Below are 25,210 nucleotides of genomic sequence, written 5' to 3'. Positions count from 1 at the left end.
TCCTCTCCAGCGCGGGCTCCGGAAGGTGACTGCGTGCCTGGCTTGGAGACTGCCAGGACCGCAGAAGTCCAATGACACTAGGAAAGAGACTTCTGGGGCGCAAGTATCTCCTGTCATACGCCCTCAGGCGTTAGGGGCACAAACCGAGCTCTCACTTCCCTCCAGCTAATCGCGAGGAAAATAAAGGGCGCGTCGCATGCCCTGTCCCGCCTAGCCACGCGTGGTGACATTTCCGGCGCTTGGACCAGCTATGACACCGGATTTGCACCGCAGCCGCTCAGCTCCCAGAGCCCGAGCCAGGCGCTACTTGCGCCTTCTCCGGTTTCTCCCCTAAGTGCGAAGGAAATCGCCCCTTTTGCTCCGCGCCTTGGAGACCGGAGGATCTGTGAGCCGGGCCCGGCCGGGGAGGACTCGGCGGGCCGGGGGCTCCCCGGCGGCGGCAGCTCCTCCGCGAGGGTTAACAGCCGTCCCCGCGGAGGCTTCCTCTCGCCGGCCCGGGAACGTGGATACCGCGCCCGCAGGATGTTCGCCGGCTGGGCCGGGCAGTCAGGAAACATGAGAAGGCCTCGATATTCCGGTTCCCGGGCCGCGCGCGCCCGTCTGGGTAAATAAAGCCGCGACGCCGGCGGTGGCGGCGGTGAGCGCACTGGAGCCCGCGCGGAGAACATGCGGCGGGGATGGGAGTGCGCCTAGCCTCGACGCGGGAGAGCCAGCTGCCCTGCCGCCGGCCGCCGGCCCCACCGCCCCAGGTACAGCCCGCGCGGGGCCGCGGGACGGCAGGCTCGCTTTGGCTCCCGAGCCGCCCTTTCCCTCTGCCCCGGGCGCCCGGCTCCCTGCCCCTCCCCCACCTCCCCCCGAGGTCCTTTGAGGACGCGCGCGGGGGTGGGGGGGTGGGGCGGCCGAGGTTGGCCCGAGGGTCTGCGACGAGCCGGGAAGCCCACCTGGCCGCGCCTCCTTTGCTTAAAATTGTTCGCGGGCGTTGGGCAGGGCAGTTCCGCAGGGAGGGAGCTCCCCAAACAACAGTGTGGAGTGAATCTGGGTAAGTGGGGAGCGCGGGAGCCGAAAGGCGGCATTGGGGACCCCGCGCGGGCCCCCAGGGAGGGTTAGGAGCAGCGGTTCACACGCCCCTGGACCACCGGCGTCAGGACGCGGCTCTCGTACCTTCGCCGCCCCCTCCCTCCGCGCCTGCCGCCTGCACACCTGGACCGCGCCGGGGTCTCTGGTGGCGATCTCGGTGTGGGCTTGGGGACAGTGGGGAGGGTCTGCTGGGCAAACCTCGCTGCGCAGTGGCGAGGAAAAACACGCCGTTGTAATAGGAGGGCAGGGCAGAGGCGGGAACAGACAGTAGGGCTGGGGTGGGGACAGGCAGTGGCGCTGGGAACGGGCGTGCTTCACAAATAGAACAGCCTGAACGCAAGTCACTAAGCGCACTGATTTCAAAAGGAAAACGAGGGCTGCGAGCACGGACACTTGCTTTCACACTTACCGCCAAGGCTGTGTGCACACCCCAGACACGTACCTGTCTGCGCGGGAGGACTCAGTCCTATGGTACGCGGGACAGCAAGCAGAGGTCTGACTTCACCTCCTCACGAACACTGACGGGCGCCGTCGTTTAATTGCCGCGGTCACGGCCCTAAACGTCGTGAGTGGCCGCTGCTGTGGTGACCGGAGGGCGGGGCGGGGGCATTGGCGAGCGTGGGCACTCGGCTGGCGGAGGGTGTGTGTGTGTGTGTGTGTGTGTGTGTGTGTGTGTGTGTGTGTGTGTGTGTGTGTGTGTGTGTGTGTGTGTGTGTGTGTTGGGGGGTGGGCAGCCCTGGCCGCCGCAGTGCGGAGTGAGGGGCGCTCTCGTGAAGCGAGGGCGGCTCAGAAGCGCCGCGAGCTGTCCCCCCGGGAGCAAGGCGGGGAGATGGGGCGGGCTGGGGCGGCTGCGCGCCCCCGGGCGTAACCCGGCTAGCTCGGCGGCCGCGCGGCCGGGCCCCTGACGCTCGCGCGCGGCGGGCAGAGGCTGAGGTGAGCTAGAGGCTTTCCCCGACAGTGGCCTCCGCAGGCCGGGCGGTGCGCGGCCCGCGATGTCTCCTTACGCTCCTGACACCTTTGCAGCTTCTGAAACGGTTCCCCGAGTCCCCGTAAGGGGTGGGTGTGGAAGGGCTCCGAGCTTGAGGCTCGCACCCGCTCTGCGGAAGACGACAGCACTGACAACGGGCTCCCGGGGGGCCCGGGTCTCCGGGGCCTTTGCTTTGCCGGGACCCTGCGCATCCGGGAGCGGGCTGGGGGATGGTAGGAGAACTCGGGGGGAGGGGGAGAGTGTGGTGCGTTTGTTTCTGACGCCACTTAACTCTCTAGCTAGGGAGTCTGCTAACTTTCCCCGCCCTTGCCCCCACCCCAGGGACCGTAGCGGGGAAAAGGACGCAGGAGTTTCAGCCAAACCATCCAGGATCTAGAAAACATGCAAATCCCCGAAATCCCGGTACGGCCTGGGACTCATTAACTGGGGCTTGCGGATGCGGTTGTTCATATTACCCCCCAGTTTTCCTTTCCTTCCAACCCCGCCTTACGACCCGAGTGGGAGCGCTTTAGTCTTCTGTTGTGATTGAAGGACCACGCGCCGCCCCACACCTATCCTGCTCCGCTTTACGGAGTGTGCTTCTTCCAGAATAAAACCAACTCAGGAAGGCTCGTTTAGGAATTCCTTTCCTTTGCCTCCGCGGGTAAATTATTTCTGGTTGAGATTCCTTGGGGACCGGATCGCCGGGCAAGTAGGAGGGTGGGTACCTGTCCCGGGAGTGTTCGGGGCCGGTGACGGGGTAGCCAGGTATGGGGAGGCGGGGGTTCCCGCTTTGAGGTGCGGCGGCGCTGCGCCTCCCCTGGGCTCCGCAGCCCCGCGCCGCGGCCAAGTTCGGGGCTCAGGACGCGCAGGGGTGTGAGCACTCTCCTTGAGTAATGTGATGCATCTTCATCTTCTAGAACCCGAGCCCTGCGGAGCTCCCGGCGGCCCGGCCCCAAGGCGCTGCGGCCGCGCCGCGCGCCCCTGCCTGCCCGCACCATGAACACCATCGTCTTCAACAAGCTCAGCGGCGCCGTGCTTTTTGAAGACCGCGGCGCTCCGGAGCGGGAGCGGGGCGGCCGGCCCTACGGCGGCGTCCTGGACAATCCCCACGCCCGCCCCGAGGTGGGCATTCCGGACGGCCCGCCCCTCAAGGACAACCTGGGCCTGCGACACAGGAGGACCGGGTATGCGCACCCTCCTGGGGCCCCTGCCCGCCGCCGCCGGGAGGGGTGGGTGCGCTGAGCGGCGCCGGCGTGCGAGTGGCAACCGGGGCCCGCGGGTTAGGGGCCCGGCGTTCCCAGGGACGATAGATCTCTGCCTCCTGGTCTTGCGCATTCTCATTTTAAGGCATTAGTTGCTCAAAATATGGGTGGATCGATTCGTCAGGACAGCTCAAAAGAGGCTTTTTGGAAACTGAGGACACCGGAAACTGCCCTTTAGTCCTCCGATGCCTGGACCTCAGGGTGGTGATGTTGGGGGGGGGGCACCTGCCCCTCTCTGGACCGCGGGGAGCAGAAGCGCAGCTGCGGGCGAGGCAGAAAGGACTGAGGGGGATGCAGAGGCACAGGACAGGGACAAGAAGTCGGGGCTTCCCGGGTCAGGCTAGTCTTGTGCCACGACAGGGCCTTGCTTCGGCCAGGGTATTGGGAAGGTCAGCTCCCCGCAGGACGCCCCAGACGCGCGCGCGCCTCGGCGGGGCCCGCTGCGAGCCCGGAGGTGGGGTGCCGCGGGCCTGCCGGGCCGGGTTTCGGTTTAGCGGGCGGAGGGGGCTGTGGAAGGGGCGAGGGCTCGCTGGCCGCCAGCTGCTCCAGCCGCAGAAGCGCAGAGGCCGTCTGTAGCCCCGCCACGTCCCGCCGGCTCCCGAGCGCCCCGCGGGGGGAGGGGAGGGGCGGCCGTCCTGGCCGGCTCCACCTGGAAGATTGCATCAGCTGCTTGTTCTGCGGCGTTGCCGGTTAGTAAAATAGAGATTAGGTTTCGTCAAAATGTTACTACCAGTCCTCACGGATGGAATTGCATTTCAAAGTGTTTAGAGAGGCAAAGCCCCGGAGGCTGCGGCGCAGGCGCGCGAGCCTCCCCGAGTGGCGGGGCGTGCGGACGGCGGCGACACCTCCCGGAGCCATTGGGGAGCGCAGCGCCCACCGGCCCGCTCGACTCTTCCTCCTTCGAATGTGCTTTTCCTGAGGTCTCTTTTCTTTACCCGATATGACAGGCCTTTTTGTACTTTTAAATTCCCTTTAATGCCATGAAAAGGCCCCTAGACTGTTTTTATTTTTGTTTTTTAAGATTCTGCATCTTTCCTCCACACACCCAGGGCGGTGGGGTGGCCGTCATCTCTGGCTTTATTCCCGCCGTCCAGTGGGCCACATTTCCTTTCGCCACAGGCGACAGGAGTCCCGGAGCAGCAGGCAAGAGCCCCTGAAAGAACCTTCGAGAGCCGGCAGCAGCCTCTGCGCGAGGCCAGGGCCCCTCGAGGGCACGGTGCAGGCGGGCGACGGACGGTGACAGCCCTGCTGCGCGGATCTGTGGCTTAAATAAGTTTCCTTGAAATTATCTCAACCTCTAACCTCTGGCTTCAAGATGTCCCCCTTTTCGTTATATACCTAGCGGCTTTCACTGCCACGTGTCCTCCTGCGACACCCCGGCTATTTCAAAGGAGGGGTGCCAAGGAAAGGATACCCCCGCCCTGATACCGTGTGGCTCCCATCGCCGCCTCGCCTCGGGTCCGGGCGCGCGGGGCGGGGGCCGGCGCCAGGCGGCGGGCAGCCCCGGGGGTCCCGGCGGGCGGCACCCAGACGGCGCGGCTCACCGAGGCCCCATCCTCTCCCGGTGTCCCAGGGCCCGGCAGAACGGCGGGAAGGTGAGGCACAAGCGGCAGGCCCTACAAGACATGGCGCGGCCACTGAAGCAGTGGCTTTACAAGCACCGTGACAACCCGTACCCCACCAAGACGGAGAAGATACTCTTGGCGCTTGGCTCGCAGATGACGCTAGTGCAGGTAATCCCGGCGCAGCAAGCCCCCTGCCCGTCTGGTGGGGAGACCGAGGAGCGGGCTCACGAAGTGTGCAGATCTCCAGCTGCCGGCTGCTGGGGAGGGATGGGGGCGAGAGGCCGGTCCGGATGCTACGGCTTGTGCCCCTGAGGTTGATAAGGGGCTGGCACGGGGCCAGAGTTGTGTTGTGGGAAGAGATTCTGGGTTTCCTCCATCTCATCTAAGCTTGGTCCAGGAGGGTTTCTATGGTGTTTTGTTAAGGAGGGCAGTGAAAAGTCAAGTGCAGAATCATGAGAGTGTCTAGGAATCTGGACTCATGGACCATATACCGATGGCTACACGTGGGACTACTCCCACAGTGATTTTCACACTTGATTGTGCACCAGAATCGCCTGGAGGACTTGGTAAAACCCAATTTGCTGGGCCCCACCAGGAATCTGTGATTCAGTAGTCGGTCTTGGGTGGTGCTGATAATTTGAATTTCTGAAGAGTTCTTGAGGCCATGCTGAAGCTGCTGGCCCGGACCACACTTTTGACAAGCAGGCAGAAAGGCACCCCACATTAGGGCCCCATGTTAAAGGTCAAGTACAGGCTAACTTTCAAATTACCATTCCTGACAGACTCAGGGAGGGCTAGAAGGGGGTTTGGATTTATTTTTTTGGTTTGTGTTTGTTTTTTCCTTTTTAAATAAGAGGGACCTGAGCATTACTAGATGCCACAAAATTTTGCTGTTGGTATATTTCTACTGGGGTTAAGATGAGGCAGATTTCAAATGGTTGGGTGACTTTGTAAAATGCAGAGGAATAGAGTAAGTTTGTTGCCTCTCTAGTGAACAACACTACTTTACATTGGACGAGTTTTTTCCCTTCACAATCTTACTTGATATTCACAAAACTAGGTTGAGATAGGCTGTGTCATTCAGCATTTTGCCGGTGATGTAACCAAGGCAGGAGGAAGTTGTGTTAGTAGGGGTAGAGGTCGGCCTGGATATGTCATTGCAGATCAAATGCTCTTTCTCTCACACCAGTTTTCTTTCATGAATATAGCGACATGAGCTTTTATGCGTGCAAACAGTTCAGATTTATTCAGAAATAGGAGAAGGAGCTGAATGGTCTGAGAAGCCTGGGATGTTACCATAGTACTGCATCACTGCATTTGTGAAATTTTGGTCATTCCATTAAAATTATCGTAAGTGGGAACCCCAAAATAAAAGGGAATGTTTCACAATTTAATAACAAAAAAATTGCTTTCCAGAGTATTTAAGGTTGTCATTTTAGGAATTACTGGAAAGTTTGACAAAGCATGAAAATTGACTTGTATTCAGGCTTATTAAAGCTATAACATTCATTTATCTGCTAATTTTCAGTACAGTTGTAGAGAAAAACATCTGTTTTGCTTTATATTAACAGGCAATAGTATTAATAGTGATTTGCTGAAGCACTGGAGGGGAAAATTAGTGTTCTTGGCTTAATATCTGTTTTACATAAAACAATGAACTTTCAGTAATTTTCAAAACTAGTTTTTAAATAAATTATTCCAGTAAAAGAAACCTCGACTTATGCAAATAAATGCATATGTTCAGATTTCAAGCTGGTATGCTATTTATTTTGAAAAATACATTAATTTATAGAGCTATTTGAATATATTATTGAATATAGTGTCAGCAGTAAAACATTAGATTATTGATTGTATCCTTCCACATCCTTGCCATTCTTTCATATAGAAAGCCAAAAATGTTTATGATGTATTTAGGGCATTTTTAATTATGAAATGCATTATTTGTCATTAGCAGAGACATTTAAATTTTCATGTGCAGTAGTTTCTTTAAGCTGCAATACATGTAATTGTCATTTGTAATACAGAATAAAATTAGTTCTACCTGTAATGATAGTTCAAATACAAATAATTCTTTTTTGCACTAAGATCTTGGTAAGACTATTGCATTTTTCTAATTTACATGAAGTTTTTATTCGTGTAATGAAAACTTTTCCCATTACATTTTCTCTTACACTAGTCTTCAGTAAATAAACATGCACACACGTATGTAATTTTTAGAAGGGGCAAAGGTAATTATTTGTAATTATAAGTGATACCTGTTTAATGATTTCCACAATTTATAGTAAATGGAGTTGGTTTCTGGAACTTTAAAGTGATAAATGGGAAAAAATCAAAATGTATAGACTAACCAACTGTATGTATCATTCAGTTTGGATCCATTTATTCTCAATTAGGCATAGTGGAATGTCTAAGCAAGAAAATACATATTTATGAATGTAAGGAGTTTGTATATTAAACATCCAAAGCAAATTCTGACTCGATGGGAACCAAATAAATCATGTAAATACATTTTCACTTTTGGGCGAAAAATATCAAGCTGTGATCCGAATAAAGCTTTCGTGTCCTGTAAATAGACCCCTATTTCATGAGTCAAGTTCTCCCACTGAATGCATTTCTCCTGTAGAGTCAGGCTTCTTGAGAAGAGTGATCCTGTCTTAATTCATTTTCATCTTGCGGTTTCCCCCAGCCCAGTACTTTCCACGTAGTAAACTTCGTGCATGTTTGTAGACTGAATAGGTTCTAGTTGGGGAATACCACGTGACTTCCCGAAACATCTTTTTGAAAACTAGAGACTGTCTTGAAATCGGATTAAGATACTCTAGTTTTAAAATCCATCCCATTGTAGGGAATACACAGAGGGCAGATCGTTACCTTCAATGCTGTTTGCTAGTTCCACAGAACAAGCACAAGCATAAGTCACTTTATCATTTTCAGTTTATCTGGAAATACGTCACTTTTTATGTCTATAGACAGATATGGAGTGTTCCCCTTATTTCTGGCTCCAAACTCTGTTTTTTGTTTATTATAATGTCTCCCATCTCTGCTTCTCATGATTTATATTAATAAGCTGTCAGTATAATTGTTTTATTCCTTAACTGCAAGAATGTCTTACGTTTTGAGAATGTCTTTTACACCTAACATTTTCCTTTTGGTTGTGTGTCAAACTGTCGAACTTTTCCTAAGAAGCACTTTTGCCTTATTTTGCTACTCTTTGATTGATAAGGAAGGGTGTAAAACCTGGTCCGCATTCTCTATTAAGCCTAGAAACAAAATCTTGAAACTTTAGTGGAGGGAATATTTTTTTAGGACCACAAGTTACTTTTTCTGATAAATAGAAGCTCTAAGGACATCAATCAGCACCTACATTTTATTCACCCCTGAAAGATGGATCAGAAAGAAATACGCAACTTTCTTTTTTCCTACTCACTAGACTTGGCAACTTGTCTCGAATTGGCTATAACTGTTTGCATTATTAGCTGACATCTTCCTGATAAGATAATAAGGATTTTTATACAATTTAACAGGAAGATGATTTGCATTTGTGTCTGTGTGTGTTTTGACTTTAACCAACCAAAATATTCCATTGTGCTTGGTTCCTCTGACTGACCAGTGTTCAAACTTTATAAAAATATAATCTCTACTCTCAAAATACAAAGAGCTTTATTGTGGACTAATATAAAGTGATACGTGATTGCGGTTTTGAATTATTGTGGGATATGGAGTTTACCTAGGGAATAGCTGCCTCTGAAGAAGTTTTTGAAAGAAGGGCCAGATGGGGGCTGTCTCTGGTTTCAATATTTCCCATTGTTTATGTGTATTTATTTAAAATATATTTATATTTTTTCTGGATGATAAAAGTGAAATGTCTACTTGGGGTGATTTTTTTCATGATCACAATGCAGAGTGCAGAACAAGTGGAGTCTGAGGTTACATTTTAGTGATTGGATGTTAATGCTCCTTCCTCTTATAGTAGAAGTTTCAAATTCCTTAGATCCACCCGTGGAGCATTTGGTTAAATCTGCTGTGTTGCGTGATTTTTGCCTCCGTATGATGCCGCTCTTTCTTGTTTGGTGTTGAGCTCTTCTGCTGAGACAGGTGTACAGTTACCAACTGTACGGATTGTGGCTGTTGTTAACTATTGAACAAAAAGCTCAGATTGGTCCTTCTGCATTATTCCAAGTGTTAACACTACACAGGCTTAGAAACGAGGTGTTCAACATTTCAGTTGAATAACCCAGAATAAGCTGTTAATTCTGTGTGTACAAAGGCAGACAGCTGGCAGCATATCCCGCTGGGTTCCCTCTAATGATTGCTCTGTCAATATGATGAAGTGAACACTTCTGTCAGAGTAGGATGAAAAGTACTTAGTTTTCTCTTCCAGCTTCTAGATATTTGGTTCTCTAAGCTTTCACTATAAAATACAGTGTTTTTAAAGCTCTGACTTAGATATTAAAATGCTGTTCCAGAACCTCTCCTTGGTAAGGAGGCCTGTTTTGTGTGAAATACCATTTCAAGAGAATATGAATGGTAACCTTGAAGGAATCCATAGTAAGTTAAAGGTAGAAAATTTGAACTGGCATTTTGACCTTCACTGAAACAGATGGAGTTTGCGTTAATTCATCAGGAAAAAAAAAATCCCAAATAATGTATATTCAAACTTGTTCACCAACTAATGTCTACTGTTTGCACAACTTAACACAAGAAGATATTAAACACCCCAGACTGTCAGCCCTTAAGTTGTACTGTAAGTTTCTGGTAATAAAATACTGGCAGAGTAGATATATTAGTAAATTGGGTGCCAGTCAAACTTACGAAATCAGTTTAGAAATAGCCTATGTTAGATACCAGCAAACCTTTCTGGAAAATCTTCTAATGTATAATTAACATACGCTGGTAATAACTATGAGTATATAAAACATAAAGAAGGGTGTGATTCCCATGTATGAAATGCTAGTTAATCTCATCATGACATTTAAGGGTCCCTGTTTTTGTGTGTTAGTATTATAGTATATTCATGTTTTTTGAAATTGGAAGTCCATTGCATTTTAATAAAATAGGAAGAGTCCCATAAGAATCAAATTTTACACCATGGGATACTATGTGTCGATTGTATTAAGAGTTAAGGTCGGTTAAGATTTAAGATTAGTCTCTGAAGTTTATGATGTTTAGTAAATAAAGTAACAAAAAGGTTTCAGAGTTGGATTCTAATAAATGTGACATAGGCATAGGGGAAGTTGCAGGCTGTCCACCGTGAGTGAGGAGAACAGAGAAGGACTTAGACACCCCAGTCTAATTGCTGGAGAGAGAGCAGTGGGCAACAGCAGAGGTGGGCTGGCCCCAGCCACAAAGAAGATGAGTTAAGGCTTGTAGGAAAGCACAGGCGATAGCCCCAGATCTTAGTTTTCAGAGTCAGCAAGGATGTTAAGAACCAGCAAATGCATTTTATAGATTAAAAGTTTGAAGTTCTGAAAAGTTGCGTGACTTACCTAAACTCACACAGCATGTATTTGGCAAATTCAGAACAGGAGACCACATCTCTTCCCATGATACCACAGTTCGAGGAGAAAGGGATGTGGATGAGGATTTACGACGTAATGTGATGAAATCGTCACGATTGAATTTGATGGTGGTTGTTAAAGATCCATTTAAGTGGACAGAATGGAAGATGGGGAAGTTCAAAAAAACTAATGCTCTAAAATGCCCAGTTAGTAGTAAGGATCATGTGAATGGACAGTTTGGCCGTGACTCGGGGAATCAAGGGAGGTTTGAGAAGAAATGGACCAGGTTTTTCATCCTTCCATAGTGTGGTTTCCCCCATGTATCACAGTTAATACTTAGTATGGCTTTCACTGCTGGTCCTCCTGTGTGTGCGGGGGACCAAGTTCACTCACTCCTGCCACTTACCACCATGGCTGAAGCACAAGAGCTACTCACTGTGTATTTGGTCACTAGTCCCGGAAGTTGTCTGTTTGTAGAGGTTTGAAGAGACTGAGAATTTGAAGTCAGACTAAACCATAGCATTAATAGCACAGCTTTGCAGAAAGACGGGGAGATAAAAACTGAGGTTTCTGGGATGTCGTGGTGAGACATGACACCATTGCACATAAATGTGAAAGGACAATTATCATTGCTTAAGACACAAAGAGAGGTAATAGTGAATATATCTGTTATATGTGATATAGTTTGTGTGTGTACAAACTGGAAAAGACGATTGTGTTTTACCCACGGGGACAAAAAGAAAAAATTACAGTTTTTTTTTTTAAAGTAGTATCACCCACCACAGTTTCATTCAATAATTAAGACTTGGGTAATATGCAAACATCGTGTATCTATAGTATAAATATAAAAAGAAAAGAAATTCTGTCACAAGCATGACCACACAAACCATCATAGTACTGCGGGGTCATGTTCTGGAACAAATTGAGCGAAAGATGTAATCCCCTTTCCACATTTCATCGTTTTAAAGGCAAATATTGGCCTTTTGGGTTTTAATATATATATTCTGACGGTAGCCTGACATTTAAAAAGGAATGTCTAGTACCATTTGAGCGCCTAGAAATCCAATAGCACCTTAAAAAGAGGCAAAAGCTGTGGAGCGACTCCTTTGTTTCGCAGTGTTCATGTCTTTGCCATCACCTATTCGGAAGCCCTTGACTTGAGCTTCAGGCTGGGTGCTGTTTGGCTTTTCTCTCCCTCGGCTTGTCTGCTCTCCCTCTGGTGGTTTTGCTAGCTCCTACGCCCTGAATCGCTGGAGGTTTCCAGAGTGCTCTCTTTGTTCTGCCTGTTCTCACAGCTTCACCTCTCACCTCTGTGCATTCGACCCAAATTTGACCTTCTTCCCCCTTAAATTTCAGGCGCCAGCTCTATTTTCTTGCTGCACATCTCATCTGTGTGCTTTTCTAGTACCTCAAACTAAACATTCCCAAACCAAACCCATCATTTCACACTTAAACAGCTCTACTTTCTTTCTCAAAGTGGCACTGTCTTCTCTTGGTTGCACGAGTTTGAGAACTCAAGGTCCTCTCTAATCCTTCCCTCTTCCTCGCCCACTGCGGTGCCTCTGGAATCTGACTCACATGTGTTCCGTGTCCTCTTTATTGGGAACACACTTTTCTACCCATTATCCCTGACGTAGTCCTTCAAAATCTAGCTTAAAGTCCTCATGACATCTTGAGTCAGCATATAAAGTAACCCCTCCTTCTATGGGACTCCTGTAACATTTTATTTTAATGCCTCTTAAGCCATTTATCACATTCTTTTCTATATTTGGGTCATTTGTACATGATCCTACCTCCCTTACTAGACTGGAAACTTGATCGCGAAGCCCCTTAATATGTTTTTTTACTCCCAGAGTATAGTTAATGCTCAGTCTCTGTAGTAAGTGCTCAGCACGTTTGTTGATTGAATGAATGAATGATTGAATGAGCTATCTGTTTATTCATGAGTACTGAATGCTTAGTACCGTTATGTCCTGAGAATATTGAATGATCAGAGGCACTGAAAGAGGCTTAGGTCCTTTCTGGGAAAGTACTTGTAGGATGGGTCATTTTTTTATGTTGTGTTAATTGAAAAATAAAACTTCTTCAGGTGTCAAATTGGTTTGCTAATGCCAGACGTCGGCTTAAGAATACCGTTCGACAGCCAGATTTAAGCTGGGCCTTGAGGATAAAGTTGTACAACAAGTATGTTCAAGGAAACGCTGAGCGGCTCAGCGTGAGCAGTGATGACTCATGTTCCGAAGGTTGGTTGATATTTTTATTTTGCTTTCTTTGCTCTGCCTCGGTAATGAGACATTCGCCTCAACTGCTGTTTTTAAGGCTGATTCCATAAAACATGATGGTGCTGTAACGGTTCCTTTTTATTGCATGAGGTAACTTCACTTTTACAATACTATAAATGACCGACCGAATTACGGCGGTTTCCTCTTGTTCATAGATTTATCGTGTGTCAGAGTAACATTGTCTGTGAAGTTCAGTAAAATTAAAATACGAAGAGGAGAGATTACATAGATTCCTGCTCTCCTTTGCCTAAAAGTTAATCTTAAATATCAAAGATAATTTTATACACTTTAAATATTCTTCCTTATGTGTGTGTGTGTGTGTGTGTGTGTGTGTGTTTGTGTATTAGTGATGAAATGTAACAACTGTGTGGCGGGGGGAGAAGTATGTGTAAGTACTACCTGGTAATGTTTTTCCCCCTTAGATGGAGAAAATCCTCCACGAAACCACATGAATGAAGGGGGCTATAATAATCCTGTCCACCATCCTGTGATCAAAAGCGAGAGCTCAGTCATAAAAGCTGGAGTGAGGCCAGAGTCACGGGCCAACGAGGACTACGTTTCCCCCCCAAAATACAAGAGCAGCTTGTTGAACCGTTACCTTAACGACTCTTTGAGACATGTCATGGTCACAGACGCTGCCATCATGGGAAAGACGAGGCAAAGGAACCACTCGGGATCTTTTAGTTCCAACGAATTCGAGGAGGAATTGGTGTCTCCCTCATCGTCAGAAACTGAAGGCAACTTCGTCTATCGCACGGGTAAGTCTGTGCTTTTTGTGATAACCTTGTTGAAAATGGAATTGAAGCTGCAGCAGAGGGATTTCTTTCGACAGATGTCAAGGCATAATTTTTATTGCTTTTGCATCAGGTTATGCACATATTGCCCGTAATTCACTTTGAAAGCTTTCATTTTGTTCTTAATTGGCCAGTGTGCTTGTTGGTAGGTGATTGGTCTACTGGGAAGTTTTTATTCTTAATAATAATTCTTCTTAGTGATAAACATTATTCGAGGAGATATATATTGGCTTTATGAATAAGTTATCATGGAGGAATGTCCTGGATTATAACCAGCCACACAAATACTTTGTCCTCCATCTTTTCTCTTGAATTCTTTGGTTGCTAATACTGATGAGAAATGAACAAAAAATAGCATGGATGCCAAGGCGTTTGTGAGGGGAAAGTAGAGGTCTGGCTTAAATTGCTTTGAAAATTTTACTTTTGTTCCTGAAAAGCACAAACAGAGCTGATAAATAGTTTTGAAATTTTTACTTTTAGTCCAGAAACAATGAATCGATTTCTTCCTGTCCACAACTTGCAGATGGGAGTGGCAAGTTTGGTAAAATTTTCTATCTTGTCTTCAAGAGCGTTTGAGCAAGCTGCTTCAGAACAAAGGATTGTGTGTGTCCTCCATCTGGTGTAGGTAGGGTCCAGGTCCTGAAAATGCCACCCAGTGAGATTCAGAAATGTTGCCCCTGGAAGTAACTTCAGGAAGCGTGCAACCTGGCCACATTCTGTCACAGATAAGAAAGTCCAGGCCCAGAACACATGGCTAGTTACTCTTCTCCAGATCAGTGGTGTAGCTGGGCCTGCACAAGAGGTTGGAGGAGGGTGACAACTGCTAGAGTAGTTCTCTTATTATTACACATACTGCCACCAGTCGTCCACTGAATTGTTGTGATATACTAGGTTCTGTGCTAAGTTCTACTCAAGTACTACTACGTTGAGTCCCTGTCGTATCAAGGGGCTTGATATGTGAACAACAGAGCTTTATAAAGAAATTTAAAGTTGGTCTGTTTAATATATCCTTAGGATTATTTAGCCAGAAATCTGATTTGCAAGTGTCTACAAATGTATACGAGATACACCATCTATGAGGATTCAGGGGAAATCTCTATGCATTTTTAATGACTTAACCCATTTTCTGCTTTTATCTCCAACTCCAACAATGAAAACAACTCCAAACACTGAGAAATACATAGTCTTATGATAAGTTATGATTGGCTCTAGGAATAAGTAAAAGATGCAATCAAAGACTATTTAACCAGTAATGAAAAAGTTAAAACTATCTACTAATACCTAAATGATGTGGCCAGAACAGAACGTGGAAGCAATTCAGAGCTTTATGAATGTTTACTTTCAGAAAAAGGAAAATAAGTCATTTAAGTACAGATAATTGGAAAAAGAATAAATAGAAAACAAAAAAAGGTAAAATGGAAGGCTGAAAAATAGATAAATAAATCGAGTTGGCTCTTTGAAATCAGTAGTAAAAGAAACAAGCAAAAACTGACACAAATTAAAGTTGGAAATGAGAAAGAAGATACAGCAATCAATACATGGTTATTAAACAAAAATAGTTTTTAAATAATGAATAAATACTGTGCACAGTTGTTTTGGCAGTATGCTGTATGCACATGTGTGGGTGAAGCGACTTGCGATTATCCACACAAAGTAAGTGATAAATTCATAAGTTTTAAATGACCACTAATGCAGGAAACATTTAAGTTTTTAGCAAACTCAGTTCCCAAAATACATAACTTGATAGATTCATTGGATTTTTCTTTCAAACTTTGAAGAAATAATTCTTATGCTTTATACATTTTTCCGGAACATATCAAAACATGGGGAGTATCTTAATTTTTTAAACTGCAAATGTTACCCTGATCCCAAACCAGAGTAAGATAGCATAAAAGTCAAAAATTTTATTTGTGATACTGATATAACTATGAAACAACATGGAAAATATTGATAATGTAATTAATGTTAAGTGGAAAAAAAATTTTAAATTGTGGAAACACTGAATATAATTATGACAAGTGTGTATAGACAAAAACAAGAAAGATAAAAACAATGAAAATTAAAATTTGATGAGGTGGAGTAATTGGAGGTCTGTTGGTTAAACATTTTTTCTCATAAATTTCTTTATGGCTCCCAGTAAAAACAAGGTCATGTGCGTATGCAGTTTACCCAGTGTGTTGGGTCTTCTGAAAATACATGATCTTTCCGAAGGTGACAAAATATAAAGTCGAAGGGGGACTAGGATGCCGGAATAGTTGCTGCTTTTCAACGTGAAAGAGCTTGGCCGTTTATTTTTATTAAAGCATTCCAAACACACTTGGTCCATGTTACGGACTATTCGTTTGCCAAGTTCTATTTTTAAATAAAAACCTGTTTTTCAGTTATGCAAGCGACGAGAAGGCAGCCTAGACACGTAACCTCCTGGGTTCTCCGTGCATGTGTAGACGCTTACAAAGAACAGAATGAAATTTTTGGTTTTGTGGATGGAGAATTAAGAAAGACCAGTCGGTCTCAGACTTCTAGTCTGCTAAGTTTCAGGCCAAAATAAGAAATGGCTGTGCTGTGTGGGAGCTGAGTGGTAATGCTGCTCGGATGTAGCTGGGCTACCACTCACGCAGAAGTAGTGGAACAGGGCATTTCACTACATGCTTTCCGAGCCACTGCTGTGGTTTACTCTGGCACACAGGCTTATTCTGAATTCCTTCAAGTCCTTCTGGTTATATCTTGCTTTCCTCACCAAAACAGAAATCTTCTAAGTCTACTATTAAACACCACTCCTCTCCCTCCCACCCTAGTTCTGTAGTAGTACAAAGATTTCATCTTTTAAATTCTTTTTCAGAAGAGATCACCTTTAAATACAATTTATTGCTTTGTCGGTGCTATGAAATTGTATCCATTTTTTCCATCCTTTTTTTGTAAGAGAGTTGCTATCTCATGATACATTTCATTAAATATATAGAATCAAAAAGCCAGATTAAAGAAAGAGTTGGTGTATGGGAGAGTAATGTATCACTGAATTTCGTTTCGCTTGTTGAATTCTAGGAGGAAGAAAGAAGCCTGGTAGATTATACAGCAGTAATCCTAGCTGAAGATATTACTAGATCCGAGTAGATCTTTACATGTTTTCATTGGTTTTACGTAGACATTAAATATATATTTGTCTGTCATCTGCAGTCTCCCACATCGTACAAGAAATTTTTTTTAAAAGTTGTTCTCTTTCTCAGGGGCATTGTAGACTCTCAGCAACCACTGGTTAAAACCTTTCTGACAGTAGCATTTGTAATATTTGAATTGATCAGGACTGTTAAGGTTATTGCTTCTAAATACAATTAAGTAATACACTAGAAAATCTAGTCACTGGGTGTCATCCATTGAACGAAATTGTCATCTGAATTAAAATGACAGTCCTCTTCATCATGTTAGGTTCATGGATAGTAATTTTCAGGTATCTGATGGAGAGAATTCCCATTACAGACTGCCCTTCAGGTTGCTAGTCCTCGGGTGGGTCTGCTCTCTGAGGTGTCGCAATAAGGACTCCACCGTCACATCCCCCTGACTCCTGTCTACTGGGTGCGTATTTTCTCCGGATGGAACCAGCCGTGAAAGAGCCTTGTAGAGTGTGGAGCCTTTCCTAAGTTGGATTCAAGTTCAGTTTACCCTCCAAACCATGCCTATTAGATTTCCTTCCTCCCTGAAGGGGAGAGGAGACGTTCCTAAGGGGAAAGGCAGGCAGGTCCTGAGATGAAACTTGTGGGCTGCCCCCTCCGTGGCCACGCGAGGACAGATTCCTGTACTGTTCTTCCCTTTTCGCATCTCACAGACGATCAACTTCTAGATGGCTAGTACGTTCTAGTGGTTAACTCTCTGAGCCCCACTGCTTTCCTGGTGTGTAATTCATAAATTTAATCTGCTCCGACAAGGCTGAATGTTTCAACTTTGTCCTGTTAAAGTGCCTGAAATCCCTCTTAATTATGCACATCTGGTAGAGCAAAAACCTTTTGGCAGATAGAACTCTTTTCTATGTTAGTGTGAATTAATCAGATTAGCTTCCCCTCCACGTGACTATCCCTGACGAAATGGAGATTTTGATGGAGAGGGAAAAGAAGTCATTTATTTGGTGCATGGGACTCTTTGAGGGGCAGAGTCCTTTTAGATGGCCTGCCACGGTTGGAGCAAAATGAGGGAAGTGGGGAAGAGACAAAGGAGGCAGTAGAAAGAAAGCCTGGGAGAATGACAAAGGCTCAACGCCACTTCCAAATATTCTTTTCTTGGCTAATGATAACCACCCACCCTCTGCCAGGGTCGGGGTGGGGTGGAGTGGAGATGGGTTTTTTTTCTCTCTCTTCCTGCACACGTGTGTTCTTTAGGGTTTCAGTTGGTATTATCAGTAGTAAAACTCAAGGACGCTCATGAGTTCAGTAAACCATTGGATTAGCTGGGGATTTAACCTTGATTTGTAGCATAGTTTATTTGGAGAAATGGGACTGTCTCCATCCCAAACTGCTGACTTCGCAGGACGCTTCTGGGACAAAGGCGTTCATGTGTGAAGTGCCCTTCCAAGCATTCGTACCGCATCGGATATGTTCTAGGCTCACTGGAGCCCTGGGTTCTGTGCTCAGCTCCTCATCAAAGAAACCATAGTTAAATGAAGCAGAAGAAAGACTTAAAGAACTTGTCAGATCTTTTTGAGCAGGAAATAGTCACTCGTAATTTATGTTACATCAATGTTAGGTGTTTGGGGGTAGCTTAAAGAAAGCCTCAGGGCAGTTGAGAGAAGGCTTTGTCAAGAGAAGGCTCAGTCCAGAGCCAGCTGCTGAGGATACTGTGTTTCTGGGTACAAGCTAGCCTTTCTTCGGAATTTTGTTGACCACTCAGTCGACTTTGGATACTTTCATCTTCTTTTATTTCCCTTTTTGTACTTGTCACTTCCTTGTTTTCAGTGAAAGAATTCAGTTTTGCTGTGTTGGATGATTCCAGACATTCTTTTCCTGGCCTGCAAATGACTGCTGATGTTCACCAGCAGACAATAATAAAACCTCCTCTCATCAGCCCAGTTCATGACATTTAAAGGATCCTTGAAAGGTTATCCAGTTTTTGGTCCTGTATCTTTACTGCAACAATACCTCTCCTATCAGACACCATTGGAAACGAGGTATTCCACCTAAGTGAAACTTCCAGATACAAATTTAAGGGGTGATTTACAAAATAGAGAATCTTCTATACTGCTGAGCTCACAATATGAAACACAGCATATGGGGTGTGCCTCAGCCCTGTCTCTTCTCTAAACTCCCTCCTCCCATTGCTTTTTGTATGCCAGTCCTCCCTTTCAAATTAGTAATTTTGGGGTTAACCACAATCCTAAACTTGCCTCTGACACCTCTGAGTGAAGAGCGATGTCTTTATGATTGCCTTTTAAAAACAGATCTTTCCTAATTACTTATTCCAAAGTGCTAACCTTTGAAATGAGATTTATAGAAATTCTGACCTTTAGGGAGTCGTGGGGTAGGATTATAAAATGTAAGCATGGTATTCTGGACACTGTAGATTATTAACTATTAGTGGTGATGGCGGCAGATCACAGTCATGTGGATTATTTCTGAAATGCAAAGTAGCTTGATTTTTGAAAGCAAATTTTCTTTATGGATTCACTTGCAAAATTTAAATGGAAGTATTCAAGTGTTCCGCTTACTGTTAAAAACAGATTCATGGCCGACAGACGTAGAAAAAGAGAACAAATATTGGCATAATCTGTGTGCTGGCTCCTGCAGGGGTTAGTTTTTCATTCACTTTTCTTTTGTTATTTGGTGTCCTGGGAGAGCCTTTGAAAAAGTCTATATTGGATACTGAGGCTTACAGCCCCATTCAGCAGCCTGGTTTACAAACAAATGGAAAATACACGGTAGCTTAGTTTAGAAGGTGTACACCATTTTTAGGGCTGTGTTTGATCCTGACATTTTTTGTCCTTTTACACTGTTTCCTCCGTGTGATACTTAATGATAGCAATTCTGTTTTCAAATTTGTGTGAATATAGACAGACTGTTTTCCAAAATGCAGCTGTATCCTCTCTCTTCTTCCGTGCTGATACTCACTGCCTTGTGTGTATTAATAGCTCTCTGAGGCCCTGAAATGGTATTTTATTCATTTTTATAGTCCCCCTAGCTCTTAATTCAGTGTCTCATGTATTTGCTCCAGAACTGTTTCTTAAATGAATGAGTTAGTGTTTTCATGATTTAGTCTGTCTGCCTCTTAAATCATAAAAGACACTTTCATGTACATATGTATATGTTGATCTGTGTCTATGAGCAGGACAAGAGAAAGAAAATGGTCCTGAATCAGTTTAAATGGGTTTTTTCAAAAACGCAAAAAAAAAAAAAAAAAAAAAAAAAAAAAGCTAAAACCAGAGGGAAAAAATTAAACAGAATGAATCTTAAAACTATGAGATGTTTAGGAGAGTCAACATAAAAACTTAGAAAGTATAAAATGAAACCAAACCGATTTTCAAGTAGAAAGAGTGACTTTCAGGAAAATGCAAGGATGATAAATGGAAAAGTTTAGCTGGTTTCAAGACAATCCACCGAAGAATAAAAAGTATAGCAGAAAGACAAATAAAAACAAAGGGAGCGTTTATGAATTTGACTTCACCAAGTAGTGATATCTATTGCCTGTCTATCTAGGACGTCACCTTATAGGTGAGATTTAGGAAGAAGAGCACAGATTTAGATCCAATGATTTAAACTCTTCTGCCCTGTTCACTCGGGGTTGACATGACCATTTTGGCTTTTTAAGAATGACTATTTTTGATGCTGTGATAGAATTGGAGAAATTCTATGCAGAAATTTTACATTTTCTCTCTCCTCTACGTGTAAGAGTATAGATCCCACACATTTTACCTATTTTCCTGTTAAAAACAAATTTATCAACATGAAATTATTGATTCTGCAGGGGTATCCCCTGTGTCATGACAGGACTGTCTCCTGGCAGTCAGTCCGTTGTAACTGACTTCCTGACGCTCTGTGCATTTCAGACTCACTGGACTGCTCAGCCGCACCTGGTGCAGTTTCACAGACGTGCTGGTTCATGACACTATATTTAAGACTATGTCAGTATTTCCATTAAGAGACTTTTTTCATTCCCTAGGGCTTCTAAATAAGTCATAAAAACTCAAGCCAAACTCAAAGCTGGCATAAAAGGGCCTTTTTTTCCCCCATCTCCTATATATAAGGAATGTAAGTGCCTAGCTCCCACTAATTCTAAATTTAGTTAGGTTTGTAAACTCTTTACACACTGACAAGACCAGATAAGATCCGCTGACACCTCTCCAGCCTGGGACTGAAAAGGATGTCAAAAGGTTTTTACTGTCTGTGAAAATAACAAGACATTCTGTTTAATGAATATGGAAGTGGTTTCTTTTCTTTCTCTCCTTTTTGGTGAGTCGCAGCTAGTTTTTCCCCTTCTGCCTCCCTATTTTGTTTCTAAAATTAAACAGGTACTTTTCTATGTCAAAATTTGTCTTTGTTGATTTAACAGAATTTTTACTCGGAATAAATATGTGTTTTCTTCTAAGTCCAGAATTTGGGTACTTTCAAATTTTGGAAGCTTGTAGTCTTGTTTTCTATTAGAAATTATATGATTTACAATTGTGAGTTTTGAGGAAGCAAAATAATGATAGTAATAATTTTGTTCACTTTGTTCAATTTTTTTTTCATAACACTTGAATTTTCTCTTGGTTTTCAGTATAAATAAAGGATGGCATGTTTATATAGCAGCTGCATAATGAACCTTTTCCCCTCTTTGTTACCTAATTTCTCTTATTTTCATTATACTAAAGAGGGAAATCATCAAGGATTTTTATAAATCCAGCTGTGAACTTTTTAAAGGATCTTCCAGTTCAAACCCTTAATCTGCAAGTTAGGAGACTGCTTTGGACGCTGCCCCAGGCATTGAAATTGTTGGGTTTTTGAGTGGGAGTTGCTGGGTTGCTTGGAGATGTGAGCCTGATCGTACAGTAAGTCTGATGGCTTTTGGCAACCTCTGTACTTAATTGACTTTTATTGTAAAAATACTTGTTGTTAGTGTTGAACTTTTCAGCACTTAGGCTAAGTGTGTGCATTTTTTAAAAAAGTACCTTATTTGAATGGCTGCAGTGGAAAAGGTCTTCACACATGTTGGTAGATTGTAGGTTGTGATAGACATATGGTACCTAGGGATTATCCTGTGGTTACTAAGGGAAAGAGTCATGGTTTGGCGATCTCTACCAGTTGCTGTTGCTGGTCAGAAGTCTCTTGGTGTGTGTGTGTCTGTGTGTGTGCAGTGGTAGTAGTAGAACTGAGCGCAGTTGAGAAAACATCGTGGCTTTTGATAATGATCAGTGGAACAATCCCTCTGCCTTGAGTTACCCTGGAGGCCTTGAGTCATTACCTGAAAGTGATCTGAAAAAAGTCTGGGTGTTACTAACAACCCAACTGGAAAGTGCTTTGGGGAAGACATATCAGACTGAGCTTCAAGCAAAGACATCACTCATCAGCTTCTCACAATGTTGAGTCTTCCCAGTCAGAAAAGCGAATCAAGAACTGTTTTTCCCAGGCCAGTAGGATGCTGCAGGGCAAGATATGCTGAGATGCTTCGGGGTCAGATTCGCCATAGGGCTTCCTTGGATCAGACACGTCACTAATTGCACCCAGACTGAATTGCAGTGTTGAGGTCACTGTGTCACAGATTTGGCAGCGCCGTAGCTGTGTGGCCAGATGGCACTGTGGATGCATGTGGTGTCTTCCACGATCACTAGACTGTGAACGGGGATGGAAACAGCCTCTTGCCCACTGATTCAGGGCTTTGATACAATGACCAAGATGGACATCTTTGACAGAAAGAATGTGTTCCCTTTTTTGTGCCATTATATAAAGCTATTTTGCCTTGAATCAGGCTTCATTTAAATGAAGAGAGTAACATTTTTTTAAGTAATTTTAAGAGGACTAGTTTGGTGAGATAAAATTAAAATGGAAAAATAACACAAATGAAAAGGAAACCTTTTAAAGTGCTGAAAGGTAGTCGGAGACAACCATTCGAAAAGTGGGATTTCCAAGAAACAGTTGCTCTTTAAGCTTTCACATAGTTGCCCATGTATTTGAAATTTAGGACTAACAGTCCCTCGACTGAGCCAGACTCAGGTTACGGTGCACAGAGCCCTCAGTATGGCAGAGACATTTCAAGTGAGAATGCCCTGTTCTGCCAAGACTGTCATTATGACACTGAAATGTACCCTTTGGCAGAGGGCCAAAGCGCAGAGTCGGTTGCTTCCAGTTTCTGCACTGATTTAGACAACAGATGCGTAAAAGGCAGAGTGGCATTCAGGATCGGATTGTCACATGGCTTCAGGGCAGGAGGATGGCTCTCTGGCAAGAGCAAGAATTCCTTAAATGCTACTGGGTCTTACATTTCTCAACGTAAAATCCCTGGCCAGGAGCTGCTTGGTGCCAAGTGCCTTTGCTGTGATGTCTTCGCCCAGCACAGGGCTAGAGGCTGCTTGAGAAGCCACCCCCGCCTTCCCGCGCCTGCAGCTGAGCGGAGGGTTATCGTTGTTTTTCGTTTTCTTTTCTCGTCTTGCTTGCGTTTAGTCTCGCTGTTTTTTTTTTTCCTCTTTTACTTCTCTTCTGAGCTGCTAAGTCTCTCCAGCTGGATGGAGAAGTTTTTTCACAACCTTGTCAGTAGTGCAACTGGTCTTGTTTTAGTTTTTACTGTGTCTCCTGGGTTCCTTTACTTTAGACCTTTTCAGAAATTCTGACACCAGTTCAGATTTACTCATGACCCATGGGGCCTCCAGTGTCTCTGACCTGTGTACTTTTTTTTTTCTTTCAGGAGTTTTTTTTTTTTTTTTTTTTTTTTTTAATTTATACTTTTTTTCTTAAAATGTGCTTTAAAAAGTATAAACATAAATCATCTGGAATAGTCATTCTCAACTATCTTGAAAGGTGTTGGAGGACTATTTCATGGTTACTATGATTGAAGCAGTAAAATTTCAGTTTATAGTTACAATAACTTTCCTCTCATTAGGAAAATATAAAAAAGCACAACTTTATGATTTCATGACATATTACCAACCCCCAAATACCGTTCCTTGTCCCCACCCCCTAACACACTCGGTGAGATGCTACAGGAAGCCCAGAGAAGAGCCAGAAGGGCGGATGGTCTGCATGTGACCTCACTGTCTCAGGTGCTTTAATTAAAGTGATAGTATAAAGGTCTGGGTAGAGGCTCTGTGGAAGCGGGACAAGTTTAATGTATATTTTGACTCTAGTTAAATTTCTGCTGCTTCATCTGTGGTTTGGAAAATGACTTTACTGGGCCCAGATTTTCTCTCCAGCCTCCCTCCTTACCTGACCTGAAACTACCCACAAGTAGATTAAGCTGTGGGGAGATTTAATGTGGTAAGAGTAGAGAGCCTTGCCTTGGGAATCAGGAGCCCGGTACTCAGCCAGGACTGCTCTAAAGCAGGGACTTTATCAACCAGGGCCTTGGTTCTTTAGCCATAAAATGAGGGTTTATGACTGGATAATCCCTAAGTACCTTATCACCTCTGATAATCTGAGATTCTGTGAAATTTCTAGGGAGAGAAGGTAGCCCACAGTTTACTTAAAGTCCTAGTTAAATACAAGCCATGTTATCTCTAGAAGCTCTATTATCTCTTGGGCTCTGAGCAACAGGACAGGAACCTCTCAAAGGAGCATTAGGGGATGGCAGCAGTCAGCCCCCCTCTCCCCCCACCACCAGTGGCAGGTAAAGGGCCTGCCCAGGCAGGGTGCTGGGCTTTGAGGGTAGGTTAGGAGGCCAAGAAGGGAGAGGACACATGGTTAAATCTGCCACAGTGTTCGTCCTGCCTTGGGTCATTTTTAGGAAGACTATCCCAAGATTAAAAACGTTTGCGTATACATCTTCTTCTACTACTTTTATTGTTTAGTTGTCCACTCATACAATGTGCCTGAAGTGTTTTTGTAGACTGTTTGAGGCTATGAACTGATTTTTTTCTCCCCATATCAACAGCCAGTTATCCCAAAACAACTTCCTGAGTGCTCCCACCTATCCTTACCAATTTGAAATGTCTCCTTTATTATAGACTAACTGCCTTTAAATGTGCATCTATTCCTAGACTCTGTGGTATTCCATTGAACTTGAAAGATATTCTTCTGTCAGCGGTGGCCCGTTTTCATGACTCGCTTTATTGAACGTGTCAGCATAGGGCAGGCTGCATGTGCTTTCACTTCTTTCGGTTCCATCTAGGCGCCTGCCTGTACTTTTCCAGTTGAATTTTGGAATAAATTTTACAAGTCCTTGTTTAAAAATTCCATTGGAAATTTATTTGGGTTTGCATTGAATTTACATACTAATTTGTGGATTATTTTTAGCCTTACTACATCAAGGCTTCCCACTTAGGAACACGGTTTAGTTCTCCATTTATTCAGATCACTTTTCATGGTATTTAGGAAGTTTTTGTCTTTTTCTTTACATAGGATTTGCATATTTCTCATTAAGTTAATTACTGGGCCTTTTATTTTGTTGTTCTTATTGTTTCTATTGCAGATGACTTGTCTGTTATGTTTTATAGTCGCCATCACTGATATATAGAAAATCTGTTGGATTTTGTATATTTTTCTTATATCCAGTTGGATGGTCAACGGACATACAAGCAAATAACCTTCAAATAGTAACAGTTTTAGGTGTTCTTCTCCTCCCTCTTTGCCCCTCCGTCCCTCCCTCTGCCACAGTCT

General features: G+C 44.5%; 1 protein-coding gene across 11 annotated transcripts in view; it reads left to right on the top strand.

Moving 5' to 3' along the window:
- The first annotated feature begins 613 nt into the window (after positions 1-613).
- The window catches only part of MKX (mohawk homeobox), a 61,477-nt gene continuing 36,880 nt past the window's right edge, over positions 614-25,210 (top strand). Inside the window, exons 1-6 of one of the 11 annotated variants that reach the window (XM_032473535.1) lie at positions 1,855-2,010; positions 2,387-2,467; positions 2,965-3,231; positions 4,883-5,042; positions 12,462-12,615; positions 13,077-13,412. In XM_032473535.1, the coding sequence (XP_032329426.1) occupies positions 3,044-3,231; positions 4,883-5,042; positions 12,462-12,615; positions 13,077-13,412 (838 nt within the window). In that variant the 5' untranslated portion in view covers positions 1,855-2,010; positions 2,387-2,467; positions 2,965-3,043. Of the gene's footprint in view, positions 750-996; positions 1,040-1,270; positions 1,643-1,854; positions 2,011-2,386; positions 2,468-2,516; positions 2,765-2,964; positions 3,232-4,882; positions 5,043-12,461; positions 12,616-13,076; positions 13,413-25,210 lie in introns of those variants that run through there. The other 10 variants (XM_032473540.1, XM_032473541.1, XM_032473531.1 and 7 more) reach the window with 10 other exon arrangements.

This window comes from Camelus ferus, chromosome 35, assembly GCF_009834535.1.
Source record: "Camelus ferus isolate YT-003-E chromosome 35, BCGSAC_Cfer_1.0, whole genome shotgun sequence".
Taxonomy (NCBI): Eukaryota; Metazoa; Chordata; class Mammalia; order Artiodactyla; family Camelidae; genus Camelus; species Camelus ferus.
Note: the sequence above shows the minus strand (reverse complement) of the source record. Positions and strands in the feature narration are given on the sequence as shown.